Source organism: Andrena cerasifolii, chromosome 7, assembly GCF_050908995.1.
Source record: "Andrena cerasifolii isolate SP2316 chromosome 7, iyAndCera1_principal, whole genome shotgun sequence".
NCBI classification, from domain to species: Eukaryota; Metazoa; Arthropoda; class Insecta; order Hymenoptera; family Andrenidae; genus Andrena; species Andrena cerasifolii.
The window spans coordinates 13,991,060-14,006,692 of record NC_135124.1 but is presented as its reverse complement, the minus strand read 5'-3'; the positions used below and the strand labels follow the sequence as shown (position 1 = coordinate 14,006,692).

The window sequence follows — 15,633 nt, the reverse complement described above, 5'->3', positions numbered from 1 at the left end:
TGCCTAATTATAAGTGTTATCAATTGTGATTTAACAACTACATCTTGTACTATAATTTTCAATAGATCACAGCAATTAATTACTGTCGAGCTATGCATCATGCGTGCTTTTCTTTAAAAAGACTCGATTCGTACTGTAACGTGTATTTCATTTATTCGCGTCTCGCTGATATATTAATGTATTCGTTTTGAACGAACGGAATTCTGTTTTGTGAAACGGGCACTGTATTTTCTGTAATAAATATTAGCGTAAAAATAATTTATACGAGTCTGTGGGAATGGCGGACAGTTGAAACGAAATTTGTAAAAAGCAGTACTTGGTAGTAAATGGTGCTTTTCCTATTTAATCCCTCGTCGTTGTACAAATTGATACTTCATTTGGCAAATTGATTTTTAAACAAGCCAACTTGCGTCGTGACCATCATCTCAAATATATATGTAACATGTAATGTGCAATAGTGCGAAATCATTTTTTAAGTCTTTGTTGAATTGTTATTGTAATAAAGCGAAAGGGGAAAATTTTAACGTCGTAGTCCCATCAAAGCAAATGATTATGTTAATAAAACACAGGGTGAAGTATTCTGTAATAATTGTCTTAAATAAATAGAAAATTGTATTACTTACCTCGTATATCTTGACATCCACTAGGAAAATAACGATAAAGTTTAATCGTTTTAATTGAATTATATCCCGCAAATTAATGGTATTAATTACACAAAAAAAAAGTCCTCACGGGGAACATTTGTTGCATACTTGAAATATGAAATGGTGTAAAATATATTCACAAATTCCCGCCTTTTGATCACAATTGGTCTCGTGGGTTTCGGCTTTTGGCCACTGTTGGCTGCATGCGTGACATTCGAAAATGTTCTTTAGATTATTGTTATATAGAGGAACTATAACCTCTGTATAATTTTCATTTCTTCATTTAATGCCACGTTCTGCGATTAATAAATTTGTTGGTTCCGACAATTCATCTACTATTATTTTTATTACATTCAAATCCAAACCAGTATCTAGACCTATTAATAATTCTGGATCCACGTTTTTAATATTCCCGTCAGATATAACAAATGTCATTGGTTGTGTTCAGAGTAAAATCTAGGGAGATCACTCACCGGTTGATCATCGGTAGTGTCTGCTGAACGCACCCGTTTTATGCCAAAAGCTGATACCCGTTACGCCTTCAGTAAAAAGCATAGTTCATGCTTTTCAATATGGATGCGCCCGTGGCAGGTGGCTTCAAAGCATGATTGTATATCCTAACCTCACATGTAAACACTGTCTTTGACGTGTAATAAATTGAAACAATGGTGCACAGCAAGATATTTCTACGAAATCGTGCATTAGGATACGTCAGTAATCAGATTCCCCTCGTGACAAGGTATATTCACAGACGAAAGGAGAATCTAATAGTAACGTGCGTGGGTAACGCGTTCCACACCTACGGCTGCACGCATTTCACGCTCCTTAGCGTGTCAGGAACGCATCCAGGCGAAATCACTTGTTTAGCAGGTGACTCCTTTCATATCTACACAGCGTGCGAGAATGTAATCTACGCTTGGCGGAGAGGGACAGAGTTGAAGCATACCTACAAAGGTCACCAGTGCGCGGTGCACACTCTGTTCCCTTTCGGGCCACATTTAATCTCCGTCGACGAGGACAGCAACGTTAAAGTATGGGATATTAAGTCGGAAGAGCTTGTGCTAGAACTTACGTTCAGCGACAAGCTGTTTAATATAACAACGCTGATGCACCCTAACACGTACATGAACAAAGTACTCTTCGGAAGTGAGCAGGGTCAATTGCAACTATGGAACCTAAAAGTTGTGAAATCGATTTATATATTCAAAGGCTGGAACACACCGGTAACTGTATTGGAACAGGCACCCGCGGTAGATGTTGTCGCAGTGGGATTGAGCGATGGACGAATTATATTACACAATCTGAAGTTCGACGAAAGCCTGTTTGAGTTAGTACAAGATTGGGGTTCCGTGATATCCATCAGTTTTCGTACGGACGAGCATCCTATCATGGCCACGGGAAGTCTAGACGGCCATATTTTGTTCTGGAATTTAGAACAGCAAAAGATAGAAAGTCAACTTCACAAAGCTCATTTCGGAGCAGTGACCGGCTTGAAGTACTTGCCCAATGAACCACTCTTAGTATCGTCCTCACCTGACAACTCTTTGAAGTTGTGGATATTTGATTTAGCCGATGGAGCTGGAAGATTGTTGAGGATTAGAGAGGCTCACGCGGAACCTCCTACTACGATTCGTTTTTACGGGAACGAAGGCCACAGTATATTAACAGCTGGAAGCGATTCATCCTTAAGGATATTTTCCACGGTTACAGAAATATTGAACAAAAGCATGGGGAAAGCATCGTTTAACAGAAAGGCCTCGAAGAAGAAAGGAAGAGCTGTAGAGGATTCCTCATTAATGCCACCAATAACTGCCATGGCTGCGGAAACAACAAGAGAGAAAGAATGGGATAATATCGTAGCAACGCATTCTGGCTTGGCTACAGTTACCACGTGGTCCTTTAATCAAACAAAAATGGGGGAGCACAAGTTATTCCCTGAAAAATTTAAAGGCAACCGCCATGTTGTAGCATCCACTGTGTGCCTGACAATGTGTGGGAATTTTGTTGTTATTGGGTACAATACAGGCCATGTAGAAAGATTTAATATGCAATCAGGAATTCACAGAGCTAGTTACGGCGATGAGAAAGGAGCCCACGAGGGTCCTGTAAAAGGTGTAATGGTAGATCCGTTGAATCAAACTGTTATTACTGTTGGAAGAGATAGCTTTGTAAAGTTTTGGGATTTCAAGCCAAAGAAGGGTACGCGAAATAAAGATGTTAATTTATAATTACATAAATGAATAGTTTCATAAGTGTAATTTATCGCGAATTATTATTTGTAGGAAGCACAGAACCAAGGACAGTCATGAAAATGGATGAACCAATCGAATGGTTACGGTATCACAACGAAAGTTCTCTTGTGGCGTTAGCATTAGAAGATTTTACTATCGTGTTAATAGATCTCGATACAAAAAGAATCGTTCGACGCTTCGAAGGTCACGAAGGACGATTGATGGATGCATGTTTTAACCCTGACTCCAGGTGGTTAATAACAGCATCCATGGATTGTACGATCCGCACGTGGGATATTCCTTCCTCCAATTTAATAGACGTTTTTCAGGTATATTTTTGAAATATGGAATACCACGGAAAACTGATAATTTCTGTTACAAAATTTTTTACATTTACATAAATGTTTTAGGTACCAGAGGCATGCACGTCGTTACATTTTTCTCCGACGGGAGAATTCCTTGCCACGACACATGTTTGCAATGTCGGCATATATTTATGGTCAAATCGTACCCTTTATTCTCACGTATCACTGAAAGCAGTGAAGAAAGACGACCCGATTCCGATGATCGGTCTTCCTGGTTCTGTAATAGAGGTTACCGATGTAAATGAAGACGAGCTTACCGAGCCAGAACCAGAATACGTTTCTCCAGAACAGCTTGACGAAGATCTTATTACAATGTCCAGCTTAGCTAACTCGAGGTGGCAGAATCTACTCAACATAGACTTAGTGAAGAAGAGAAATAAACCGAAGGAAGCACTCAAAGCACCAGAAAGGGCTCCTTTCTTCTTGCTAACGGTTCCATCGTTGGATATGAGATTCGATTTCTCAGACGCTACAAATACGGAATCGAACGAGAGACTGATCACTCATCCTGATCTACAGAATCTAACTATATTCGGGAAATCTCTGCTATCTAGTGGGAACGACCAGTTTAATGACGTTATCGAAAAATTGAAGTCTATGGGCCCAAGCTCGATTGATTTCGAAATTCAATCACTTACGTCGGACGAGAAGACGACGGACATTTTGTTACTCCGATTTATGGAAATGATACATCACATGATGGAAATGAAGACAGACTTTGAATTGTCGCAAGCTTATTTAGGTGTATTTTTAAAGTGGCACGGAACGACGATAGCAGAAACCGATTCGTTGAGGGATTACTTAAGTACGTTGCAAGAGGCCCAATCGAAAAATTGGTTTTCGTTGCGAGATATATTGTTTTATAATCTTAGCGTTGTAGAAGCTTTAAAAAAAATGTAATATATTTTATGACAGTAAAAATAAGGAGTTGTTTCTTTTTATATATGTGATTATTACAAAGTATTTTTTTAAACGCGCGTAGAAGAAAAATAAATGGATCTTTAGAAAAATATTCGATTTATTACAGCGTTTCATAAATTTTAAATTCAGTTACGTTATCACACTCGGAAAGCGTATTGTATGGATTACGAACTTACAATCGCTCCTTTTATTAAAAACGATACATTACGTTCGATGACCCGTACATGTACTTGTAAAAAGGACTGCAATCAGAAATTCAATTTATGTATATAAATATAACAATTAGAAAAATATTCTTAAAGTTCGTGTAATGTATTTCGACCGCAGTATCCTATACTTAAAGAATATTTCGAAGTATAGCAGTATGTACATTTGAATCCGAAGTATAAAGGTACGAGAATTATTCTCTATAAGCAAGAAAATAGTGTAACTGTTCGACTGTCGCTGGCTCTAGTGCCAAGTCTCCAACATAGGCTTCAAAATATGTAACAATTCTGTACAGACTCCGTTTTGTTGTGCAACGCAAAGACTGGAAGATTTGTTGAATAAACTTATCACGCCCTTCTTGTTTCTTTGCCATAACATTTGACTTTTGTAATTTATCGAGAACTTGCTTCAGAGCAAGTAACGTATTAATTATAAGTGGTAGATCCTTTTGCGCGATTCCGTAGGAATCTTCCTTTAACGATAATACGGATAAAGACGAGATTGTTTCAGTCGCCCAAATCACAGATTGCCCATTATATAAAACGTGGCACGCTTTACCACCCTCTATTTCGCCGAAGATGTAACAAATGATCGGTTTTGAAAACAAATATGCGATAAAACTGTTCCACTTTGCTTTTACGAATTTGTGGATAAATAGTTCGTTATCGGCATCTTTTTTTACATCAGATTGTTCGGTAGGCACTGGTACCTCCGGCCTTACTAAACTGCGCATACGGTATAGGTATTCTTTCTCGAACATTGTACCAGTTCCCGCTGTAGCTGTGCTCGGAGCGCATAATGGTAATGGTTCCTGAATCTTAACGCACGCTTCGTTAAGATCGTCCGAAAATTTCTTAATGAGTCCAACGCATTTTTCTACGATGCAATTCCAATTGTAAGGATGACCACCGGGTTGACTCAACGTGAATAATGCGCTTCTTCTGCTCTTCTCTTTTTGCGCCATAGTGACTAAGTCCAAGTAGCCCAAGTGCTGAATAATGGGTATTTTGTCCATAGACAATGCTTCGGAGAGCGTTACGCCAGACTTATCATTACTGAACACGTTACTTTGTCCAAATTCGAAGGGAACCCATTCCGTTAAGTGCACTTCGAATAACAAATACATGCTGTCTATTGTAAGCACAAATACCAATTGGTATAGCCACAAATGGAAGATCAGTGGCAAATTCAATAATCTAGGAATGCTATTCAACGGTTCGCTTTCCAATTGTACAGATGTTAGAAACAATATGACGGAGCGGCAATAAGAGCCCAAGAAATAATACCCAATTAAATAATACAACGCTGGCCATATGCATTCAGCCATCAATGATGGAAGTAGCGAATATATCGTTGTCTTAAATCGAAAGAACTTGGACAAGGATATAATCGGGAATTTCAAATAATTCACACGATAGATGCTGGTTGTCATGAAGAAATACAGGCCGCTCCAGAATCCACTTAAGAACAAGAAATAATGTTCTTCCACTAAACATGTTCCGTAAACTATACTGCATTCTGTTGTTAAGAAGCTGTAGGTACCTCCTTTGGCTGACAAATGCAGCCAGACGAACAAGCTGCCGTTGATGATATGTAAAGCACCCAGCAAGATATTCTGAGACGTGAATATCCCACAGAACTTCGTGAACCTGCTTTTTAGGTAAGGTGGAGTGTTCGTGTAACTTTTACTGCAAATGATTCCTTGAAAGAATGTAACGGTGGCAAGAACACAGAAATAACACCGCATCCGAAACGAGGTTACCGCTGTCCATGTGTTTTGAAGCCACGATGCATAATCCGCATTTAGATTTGTGATTAGCAGCAAACACGACAGAAGAATAAATTGTATGAATATGCTGGAGATTATGGCAAAGAACATTCTTTGCATCAACAGCTCTTTGCATCCTTTCTTATTCGTCTTCATCATCTTGTTTACTTCTGCCGGTTAACCTTTACTCTCGAAGAAACTATAAACTTGCTTGTATCCAATGTTGTTCGGAACAAATTAAGACACTGGAGTTTATATCGTTTGGGTGTTGAAATTTAGCTGAATTTCTTCTTTATCTTCATCATTTTGACTATTCAAATACTGTTATTGAAAAATGAGATACGCATTTGCGGTTCTTAAAAGCCGGTAAGCTTACGAATTTTCCTGAATATTCCGTTAAAATCGTGCGTGCCATTAGGGTTATTTTCATGAGACGAACATTAAGGATGATATTTACTTGTATAGTCCAGTTATAAATTTAAGCTACCTTCTTCAATGAAACATTAGGGAGAAATTCCACTTTCGCCCAAATCGCCTGCCGCGATCACGATATGTAATGGAAATCACCGGCGTTGCGGGCGATTTAGGCGCAAGTAGAATTCGCCCTAGGTAGTTAAGGTAGTATGTATTATTAATATAAATTCCTTTAAAAACGTTTTGATAATTATTTGAAGGAAAGCTTTATATAATACTTTTGCACACCGAATTTAACTAAATTCCAGAGTAATCAGAAATTGGCTTTTATGTATCAAATTATTATTATAATTCAATAGAAATATATTCATTATTTGAACTTCTATATTGGAATACAATAGAGTTATACATGAAATAATGTTTCTTATTTAATTTTGTGTTCTTTGGGGAAACAGTACTTATTCAATAACGATGTAAAATCGTTATCTAGAAACCTTCTGTGACAAAGGTTTCAATGTAAAGTATAATATTAACCAGCCGCTTGTTGCTTCATTAATGAAATCCCATGAATGAACCTGAATGAACGTTCTACGCTATCGCCGCAGTTTTCCCTCTACTTTATACTCTATGTTTCTAGTAAAGAAATGTAAGTCAAGTGCTTGATAAGTTTTCGAACCCGGACAGGAACTATTCATTATTCTGCGAAGGTTGCCTTACTAGTAACATCTTTAATTAACCCGCATGTCATTTTCAATGCGCCTATTTATATAGTATATAAACAAAATGGATTAGAAGTCTGTAAAGAATTAGTTTTTAGTATTTCATGGAACTTTTGAGTGTTCGCCGTCATGTGGAAGTGCCATAAATGTGGGAAACCAGTATACTTCGGTCAGTTCCAATCCTCGCATATATTAAAAAGGCGTACTAATTTTGACAAGTACCGTTTCCTGTCATTCCTACGAATTAATTCGCTTTTTGTTTCTAGAATAGTATGATACTCGTACTTACATTCGATCGAGTACAGATATTATTCGATAACTAACTACTGCATGTATCTAACGAAACTTTCATTGTTAATTAAAAACTTATTTGTACGATTAAAAGAGTAATGCTAAAAATATTCTTTTGCCTCGTAATTTAACGATTTTACTGTCCTAAATATTAAAAATAAATTGGATAATATATTTGAAAGTAAATATTTCTTTGTATATGTTGAACATTAATTTTACTGATTAACTTGGTGTAGTTTTGTATGTATGTTTATTGTAATACTTGAACGAATTTCAGTGGATGTACCAACCGCTCTTTAATGTACGAATTTTTCGAAATAAAACCAATATATCCTGCATAAATATTTATATAGTTGTACATGTTTAGCTGAACGCAAACAATCATTGGGCTATGATTGGCATCCAGAATGCTTACGCTGTGAGGAATGTGGAAAACGTTTAAACCCAGGCCAACATGCAGAGGTGCAATAGCTTTTTATTGCAAAATTATTCTTGTGATACCATGTCTTTTTAAATTGCTTTATAATAAATTGAAATTATATTTGATGTTCTTAATGTTAATTATTAGTTAATTTTTAAATATTACGTGCACTACTGTATATATTCTTATCTAGCACAAAGGTGTACCATATTGCCACGTACCATGCTACGGTGCATTATTTGGACCACAATTGTTCGGTCATGGAACAAGAGTCGAGTCACACACAAGTTTTGGAAAGAAAGAAGTCCGACCTTCGTTACCTAGGTACGTAATTCGAAGCTCTAATTCGTGTTGTTACATTGACACGTTAATGAAACTTTGTTGTACACAGATCACACCTAGAGTCAAAGCTGAAAGTCTTCAATCAGTATTACGAAGGCAAAAGTGGGGGAATCAGAAGTCGCGAGGTGAAGAGATTTTATTTTCTTACGCGCTTATGAAAGTATGGAACAAGAATTCAATGAATATTTATATCGTGCAGGTTAACGGAAGATTGATCTTAGAAGGAGCGCTTCGAATCTACTGGGGCGTTCGTGGCGTAATTCATTTGAAAGAGGACGACGATCAACGTACAGTGGTTACAGCTCGGAATAGAAATTCCTGCAGGCGTAGCGTTTCCGACGTTCGTATATTGTTTCATTCGAATGTATGCTTGCACCAGGAATTTTGTGAATTCTTTCGTCTCATCAATCCTTATAACAGAGCATAGAAGATGAGGAGAAAGAGGATAACGCAGAAAAGGCTGCATCCGAGCAAGATGCAGAGACCGAAACGAAATCTGTTCCAACTTCTCCTGATCATCTCAAGAGTCTCACTTTGCCAATGAAATTAGATGTTAAAGACATGGAATGGGACGAATTAGATGAACTGCTTCAGGTTCTACAGTGATCCTTTAAATTCGTGCTTGCTAACACAATCACCATTTAACCTGATCTTATTTCAAATTCTAATTTCCCAGGTCGAGCGCAAGGTCGAAGATGGAAACAAATTGTATCAAACAATGCCGGAGAACCTGCCGTCAATAAGTTCGCAAAGTAGTTCGGACGCGTTGCCGCTCTCTACCCAGTCCAGTCTCGACAAGTCGGATTCCCGTGAAAACTCGGAGACGAGCAGCCCTAATCACCAAGGTAATCGCGGCAATGACAGCAGTGTAACTAGTACACCAACGCACAGTATAGGCAGCTCTTCCAGTACCGATACACCTGTCTACCATGGAACACCCAACCGAAACGGAACGCTTCGAAGGGTGGAATACTTTGATAGCTTGGAGAAGAATATGCCTGGCAATAGATCTATTAGCACTGACGATAGCTGGATAGAAAAGGGATTGAATCGATCTATGTCTGGGCCTGACTGTCTTCAAAGACACCGAACTGATAGTGACACAGATTCTGTGAATTCCCTGCAGTTTAGAGAGGACGATAACATGACCATGTCCACCGACAGCGGATTAGAGGTACGCAGCAATTATGCAACCGTATTCGGGCGCGCCTTAGTTTCGACGGTGTGTGCATTTATAATGGATTTCAGCTGGATGGTGTGGTTCTACGAAGAAAGCAAGGGTCCACAGCTATAAGACGTCGTCCAGGAGGTCGACGACAGTCCCGTAGTCGTTTGCGACGTCGTTGCTCGATCAACGGACATTTTTATAATCGTGAAACTAGCTTTTTCACACCGCCCCATGGATCTCAAATGTCTGTTTGGATTACGAGCTTGGTAAATACTCAGGAGGTCATCAACCTCATGCTAGACAAGTATAAAGTGGATGCTAAACCGGAGAACTTCGCGCTGTTCGTGGTCCGCGACAATGGCGGTGGGTTTAGTCGCTGATTTTTCCTCAACAGATATACGGATTTTATATCTAGACGGTGCTTCAAAGAAGTTTCTATTCCATTTTAGAACAAAGAAGACTGAGGGAGGACGAGTATCCCTTGGAAGTTCGAGTAGTGTTAGGTCCGCACGAAAATGTCGCGAGACTCTTTCTGGTGGACAAATTATCGACGCCAGAAATTAGCTCTGACGTCGCGCAATTTCTTAATCTCTCATTAGCGGAATGCCACGGCATTCTGCAGCGTTATCATTACGAGGAGGAACGTCAGATTCTTTTACTGAAGGAGAAGTAGGTTTCTTTGGAAGAATTTATAAAATTCTCAATCATAGAATACACTTAATATTCTGTTATTAATTTCCAGATACAAAGAGATGCGACGGAGAATACGACAGAGAATGGAAGAGCTAAAGGTTCGGCTATAGTTAGTACGTACACCTAACGAATATTTCAACACCCATATCATTATTTTTCTATTAATCCTCGTTTAAAGAACCGTTTTTTTATATAAATTATTCCTCCCTAAATATCTCCTCGTAATCGTTTCGAAGGTATGTATTGCAATAATGATACGTAATCTTTAACCTATGTTTCGTTTGAAAGATCAAACGTCCTGTCTGAAGATCGATTTACGATCGAGTGTATCGTGCGATAACGTACTAACACCTAGCTTAATGCCTTGTTACGTACTATTCAGTGCTATTCATTTTCCCATTCGCATCTTTGTTGCATTTTATCTAATATTCAGTACGCGCAGCTACTATCCAATCGTTCAGTGCAATTTAATTAGAAACTTGTATAACTAGATAACATATTATTTAAGCCGACTGTGCATGAAACGAGAGTCACACAGTCGTACGTACAAGCCATTGCTCGATGTCTTCTAAATTCATATTTGCTAATTGTTATTCATACCGGATGGGATGCAGTTTTTGGTCCAGTCGAAAGGAGAGATGATTCCTTGCGAAAAAATGAATCCACGCCGTGAAATAACACTTCTTTCTCCACAAAAACTGAGTTTTAAAAGTGCCCGACGTGTACGCGCACCCGACAGTTTGTCGACTGTTTTGCTCCGTGCGACCGTAGGATGCGCGCGCATACGGCGCGAATATTCAAACTTAATTTCTTCCAGGACTGTGTTTCACACGAAAGAAAACTCTTATTTTTAAATTCTTGACTCATTTTTTCGCACGGAGTCGCTCACTTTTCGGTCGAATTACAAATTGCAAGCAATCCTACGTAATACTTTATCTCGATTATTTATAATAAACAGTTTAAACGAATAAAATCATTGTCGTAGCATATAAAAGGCGATAAACTATCTGTGTGTCGAATAGATACCAATGTATCGGGTCAGTTTAGAATGACGTGTCATTGAAATGAACGAGGAATGTTTATAAAAGTATTTCTCGCAGTTTAGAGCCTACAATTATTGATACAATTTTAATGCAAGGCTGTCCAACTTTTTATCTCGTGAGAACTGTGTTCTTTGAAATTTTCTTCTCACGTAGGTGCCAAAGAATGAAAATGGAAGTGAAATATTGTATATTGAACGACGGATGGAAATAGAATTTTAACGATGAAATTGTTAAACTTTGAAATGCAAATATTAGAGATGCATAAACGTTTTAAAAATATATCTTTGTATATATATATATCGTCAAATAGATAGGATATATTATCTGCCACTGAAATTGCAAGGCTTCCATTATTTTCGATAAAAATGTCCGATTGAGAGGAACACTGTATTCTGAAAAGCAATTTTGTTCTTAATCTGACAGTTTCACAAATTTCAAGTCCACCTATGTTTAAATTAAACACTTCCTTTCTTGATTTTTTCGCGCATAATATAAAAAGAAAAGGAAATGGAAATATCTGCAATTTCAGACTTATATGATTCACCATGTGTACGCAGGGTATCACAAAATAATGGAACTGGCCGAAACATGCAAATTCTTTACGGACTTTAGTGCTAATAATTTAATTAATATTTTTAATTAATAATTGCATTAATTGAGACACATATCAAAGCACTTTAATATTCCGACTTTGACGCGAGCTTCGCGGCAGTTTTACTCGCGGATACAAGAAGACTGATAGTTCCAAATTATTATACCTCCGACCGAGGAGGGACATTAAAGGCAATAGGAATTTATGCGCTTGCTTTCGGTCGCTTCGATGTAAGATTGGTGGAGGGATGGGGCTCTCGTATATCTGTTTTCGTTATAATTTATTGCAACAAATGCCGTAAGAAGAAAATGAAAACAGGAAACAGGACCATGTGGTATTTATTTGCAATGGACATGACAGTTTCTATATTGTTTTTACGCTTAAAATGGAAATAACTCTCCTGAAGATTATTTTTTACGACTTGTTACTGCCGTATTAAAGTCATGGAAGTAAATGTAGTGTATATTTTTGGTGTGTGAACAGTTATTTAAATCTGTATCTGCAATTGAAAAATACGAACGTATATTTCAATTTGCGCGTAGTGGAACCCTTCATTATTTCGATTCTTTTTTTTTGTCACGAGGAATTTGCATCTTGACTTGTCCCACTACGTTGGAATATCCTGTACATATCGTTTAGATAAATATGACTAAACAATTGTACCTTGGGACACATTAGTTGGACAGCTCCGATTGAATCCATAGATAACAGAGATTGTTGTTTCTCGATAGCAATTTTCGATACGCATCACTGCCGTTTCTAGACAATTAATATGAAACATTTATGGTAGAGTAATACAATTATTGAAAAATGGGTTGCTTTTGACCGTAGCTTGGCTTCCGAAATTCGTTTCGTATGATATTTCAATTAACGCGATCGAGTTGGGAATCACCCACGATATTTAAATGTAATTTTAGAAAATGAATTTCATCCGTGCAGCGGCTGTTTTGCAATGCTATTGCTAATAAGCAGTTCTGATTAATCGCAGCTGAAATGTATTCGCGGTTTGTGAGGTGGAGAATTTTGTCGATGATCGATGTTGAAATATTCTTTCTGCATAATGGAAGATCGTAGATTGCTATAAAAATTTATATAGGTTTCGACGACTTAGCAGTGCAATTTGTATAGTTTCGGGGAATATTTAGGCGCTAATTAAAAATTTCCACGAGATTAAGTACGAGATTAATTTCGCCAAATTGTTTCATTCTCTTTCTCTAGCTTTTTTCGATCTCGATTTTCATCGATTATATTTCGTTGGGGTGTTAAAAAAAAATTGTGTTGAAAAGAAACAATTTTGAACATGTTACTCTAGTTACTTTACATACGCTATTGCAGAAGAATCTTCCAAGAATGTTTAACGAGTTGCGAACTTATCGATAAAACACACAGTGTTTCGTGTTCCGTTGGCATTTCTCAGCATTCCTATCTAACGCAAGAAAGCTTTTTAAAGTTCTTCGTACGTATTTTTCTGATGTATTTTTTGATGAATTTTTAGAGGACTATCCTTCCAGGGTGCCTCGAGATAATTTTCATATGAAATAGTTGCTAAACTGTAGTAGATGCTGTAGTATGCACACACCATTGTTTAAATAAAACACTACAGTACCCAGTATCACAACATTATACGAAAAGAGTAAAAAGCACAAACTACTAGGTCAAATTTAGTAATATAATTGACTTAGTTTAATTTCCTTTATTTGAAGCTTTGATTACAACTGAAAATTTGAAAAGCTGGAATGCGATTTCTGGTACTTTTAAAATATTAATCGAGGCCGATTTTTCACCACGTTTTTAAAAATTAATTCAATTTTGTCAAGGTGTGTTATAAGCGAGAACTGTACTGTTAATTTTGGAGTATTCAGAAACACTACGCAGTAATCAATTTTACGAGGTCTCCAAAGTGATTTAATAACCTTAACAGAATGTAACAGAAAATTATGTGTGTGCTTATTCGTATCTATTACTCACCAAGATTTTCATCGGACCCTTTATCTCGAGGCACTCTCTATATCGTAAAATTTATATTAGCAGCTGTTATGTATCTTAAAGACTTCTAACTTCCGTGTGCAAACGTGGTCCAGGTAACTGGAGGTACTTACGCACAGTTGCGATTTGTACAGTCACTTGCTTGATATTGCACAGTGGTTTTCCTTGAAAGAAAAGCTGTACAGTGAAAGAGGGCACAATTGCGCGGACCGATTGTGACCGTTGTTTACGACAATAGACACCGATCATTGTATAATCATAATTTTAAGCTAGTCACATCCACGTATTGAATAGTAGCACACACCATGATGTTGTATTTACGATTCGAGTATTTTGGACGGCGGCATGTACGTTCTTTTGTTACTACTGTACAAATAATGCACTCGATGTTTCAGTAATTATTGTTACTTTAACATGGGCCATGAAATTCAGAGACAGATCTGTCGATTTGCAAAATTACACGATATAAAATAGGTCATCGTACTGGAGAGTTAAGAAGGCTCACGGAGTGTCTGACCACAGACGGTCTAATACTACTGTGTCTGCAAAGGCTTCGTACGATCTACTCATAATTGATTTCTCGAGAAACGCGAAGAAGTTCGAAAGTCTTAATAAATTTCCTCACGCCAAGAATAAAAAACGAAACATATTTAAGATAAAAGTGACTGTTATATCTCGAAAGCATTTCCACTCGTGGGGTAACCGTGCTAATTTTATTTAGCTTGCAAAACTTTAGAGGCATCGAAGTAGCGATGATCACTGAGTAAATCCATACACATATAGAAAGAAAAGTCATTAATAGAATAAAATAGATAATTTTATACCGTTCGCGGGCAACGCCGAGGCTTTAAATACCGTGCCACTAAAAGAATCTCATTAATTTATATACTTTTGGACACCGTTCGCGACTCCTATCTAAAATACGCTCGGTGAATGTTTAATCCGATTACTCGAATCGTAATGCGAAAAATAGACTGCGTCGAAAAATAGAGTCTACAATCGACCGAATTATCCCCACGTCTCGAAACAGACTAGAGCCAAAAGAACGAAATGGAAAAGACCGTGGACTGGGCCACGCGAAGCGAACGACACATATTTTTTTAGCAGGATAACACGCGCTTTGTTTGCCATTTTACGAAACACTTCGACGATCCGAGTTCTTAGAGATGCGTTGAGTGGTACAGTTCTCCTTAGTTTCTAAGTCAGCTTTCTCTGCTAGCCATTAGCGGAAATCGTGATCGATATTTCGCAGAGACGCGTTGGCGCTCTACATTACATTGGTCTGTTCGAGTTCTATAATTCGTTTGTGTATCTATAGCCGAGACAAAATTAAACGGGCGTTTCGCAAATTCTGGAGAGAGAAAAAATGGAATGACACAAGCAAACAGAGTGTTTGTATAATAGAGACGGAAGCATTTGATCAGAGATTAAATAGATTTAAAAATACTCCGTACCATGACACGTTGAAGCGAATAATGACGAGAATAACGATATTAAAATTCGATGTATCAAAGCATATTGAAGGGTACGTTTAAAGTGCACAGTCCGAAATATTGAAGTATATACATATATCTATATATATATGTGAAATTGTAAAATATGCGAAAGCATCTGAAATTTGTATGAAATCGTTGAGAAAGTAAAATAAAGTGATTGCTTCTTTTGTATCATTCTTTTTATTATATTGCACCCCCTCCTTGCGAACTGATATATCCTCTACCACTTAATTACGGAATTAATAGTAATCTCTCAAAAGTAATTGAAGAGGGAATATTTTGCCCAACTGGGTGCTGTTACTATTTTCTTTATTTTGATATTCATTCTAGAC

General features: G+C 37.5%; 3 protein-coding genes and 2 long non-coding RNA genes across 7 annotated transcripts in view; 2 read left to right on the top strand and 3 right to left on the bottom strand.

Moving 5' to 3' along the window:
• LOC143371373 (uncharacterized) overlaps positions 1-15,633 on the bottom strand; it is a 208,323-nt gene that overhangs the window by 39,094 nt on the left and 153,596 nt on the right. The gene's annotated exons all lie outside the window — the stretch shown is intronic.
• LOC143371101 (WD repeat-containing protein 36) lies at positions 1,210-4,423 on the top strand. Its single transcript, XM_076815965.1, has 3 exons — positions 1,210-2,843; positions 2,927-3,204; positions 3,286-4,423. Exons 1-3 carry the CDS (start codon positions 1,310-1,312, stop codon positions 4,138-4,140), a joined length of 2,667 nt encoding a protein of 888 aa, XP_076672080.1. The 5' UTR covers positions 1,210-1,309; the 3' UTR covers positions 4,141-4,423.
• Positions 4,239-6,543, bottom strand: Ndc1 (Nuclear division cycle 1). The gene has a single exon (XM_076815966.1). It carries the CDS (start codon positions 6,293-6,295, stop codon positions 4,562-4,564), a length of 1,734 nt encoding a protein of 577 aa, XP_076672081.1. The 5' UTR covers positions 6,296-6,543; the 3' UTR covers positions 4,239-4,561.
• On the top strand, positions 7,222-12,040 carry Rassf (Ras association family member). 3 transcript variants are annotated; one of them, XM_076815963.1, is made up of 11 exons: positions 7,222-7,438; positions 7,928-8,022; positions 8,175-8,305; positions 8,373-8,448; positions 8,523-8,663; positions 8,744-8,917; positions 9,000-9,168; positions 9,220-9,497; positions 9,572-9,854; positions 9,941-10,160; positions 10,234-12,040. In XM_076815963.1, exons 1-11 carry the CDS (start codon positions 7,399-7,401, stop codon positions 10,292-10,294), a joined length of 1,668 nt encoding a protein of 555 aa, XP_076672078.1. In that variant the 5' UTR covers positions 7,222-7,398; the 3' UTR covers positions 10,295-12,040. The 3 variants fall into 3 exon arrangements, with proteins under 3 accessions (XP_076672078.1, XP_076672079.1, XP_076672077.1); XM_076815962.1 differs by having other exon boundaries at positions 7,223-7,438; positions 9,000-9,497; XM_076815964.1 differs by lacking the exon at positions 8,744-8,917 and having other exon boundaries at positions 9,000-9,497.
• LOC143371099 (uncharacterized) lies at positions 14,738-15,306 on the bottom strand. Its single transcript, XR_013085972.1, has 2 exons — positions 15,182-15,306; positions 14,738-15,020 (listed from the first exon to the last, which is right to left on the bottom strand). It is a non-coding gene; the product is annotated as an uncharacterized LOC143371099 (long non-coding RNA).

What these genes read in the sequence shown, in the direction of transcription:
- Ndc1 (XM_076815966.1), bottom strand. Translation starts at nt 6,295, where the DNA reads ATGATGAAGACGAATAAGAAAGGATGCAAAGAGCTGTTGATGCAAAGA.
- Rassf (XM_076815962.1), top strand. Translation starts at nt 7,399, where the DNA reads ATGTGGAAGTGCCATAAATGTGGGAAACCAGTATACTTCG. An exon ending in GGGGAATCAGAAGTCGCGAG is followed by an intron (nt 8,449 to 8,522) that starts GTGAAGAGATTT and finishes TATATCGTGCAG; the next exon opens with GTTAACGGAAGATTGATCTT. An exon ending in CCACCGACAGCGGATTAGAG is followed by an intron (nt 9,498 to 9,571) that starts GTACGCAGCAAT and finishes AATGGATTTCAG; the next exon opens with CTGGATGGTGTGGTTCTACG.
- LOC143371101 (XM_076815965.1), top strand. Translation starts at nt 1,310, where the DNA reads ATGGTGCACAGCAAGATATTTCTACGAAATCGTGCATTAGGATACGTC. An exon ending in GGATTTCAAGCCAAAGAAGG is followed by an intron (nt 2,844 to 2,926) that starts GTACGCGAAATA and finishes TATTATTTGTAG; the next exon opens with GAAGCACAGAACCAAGGACA. An exon ending in ATTTAATAGACGTTTTTCAG is followed by an intron (nt 3,205 to 3,285) that starts GTATATTTTTGA and finishes TAAATGTTTTAG; the next exon opens with GTACCAGAGGCATGCACGTC.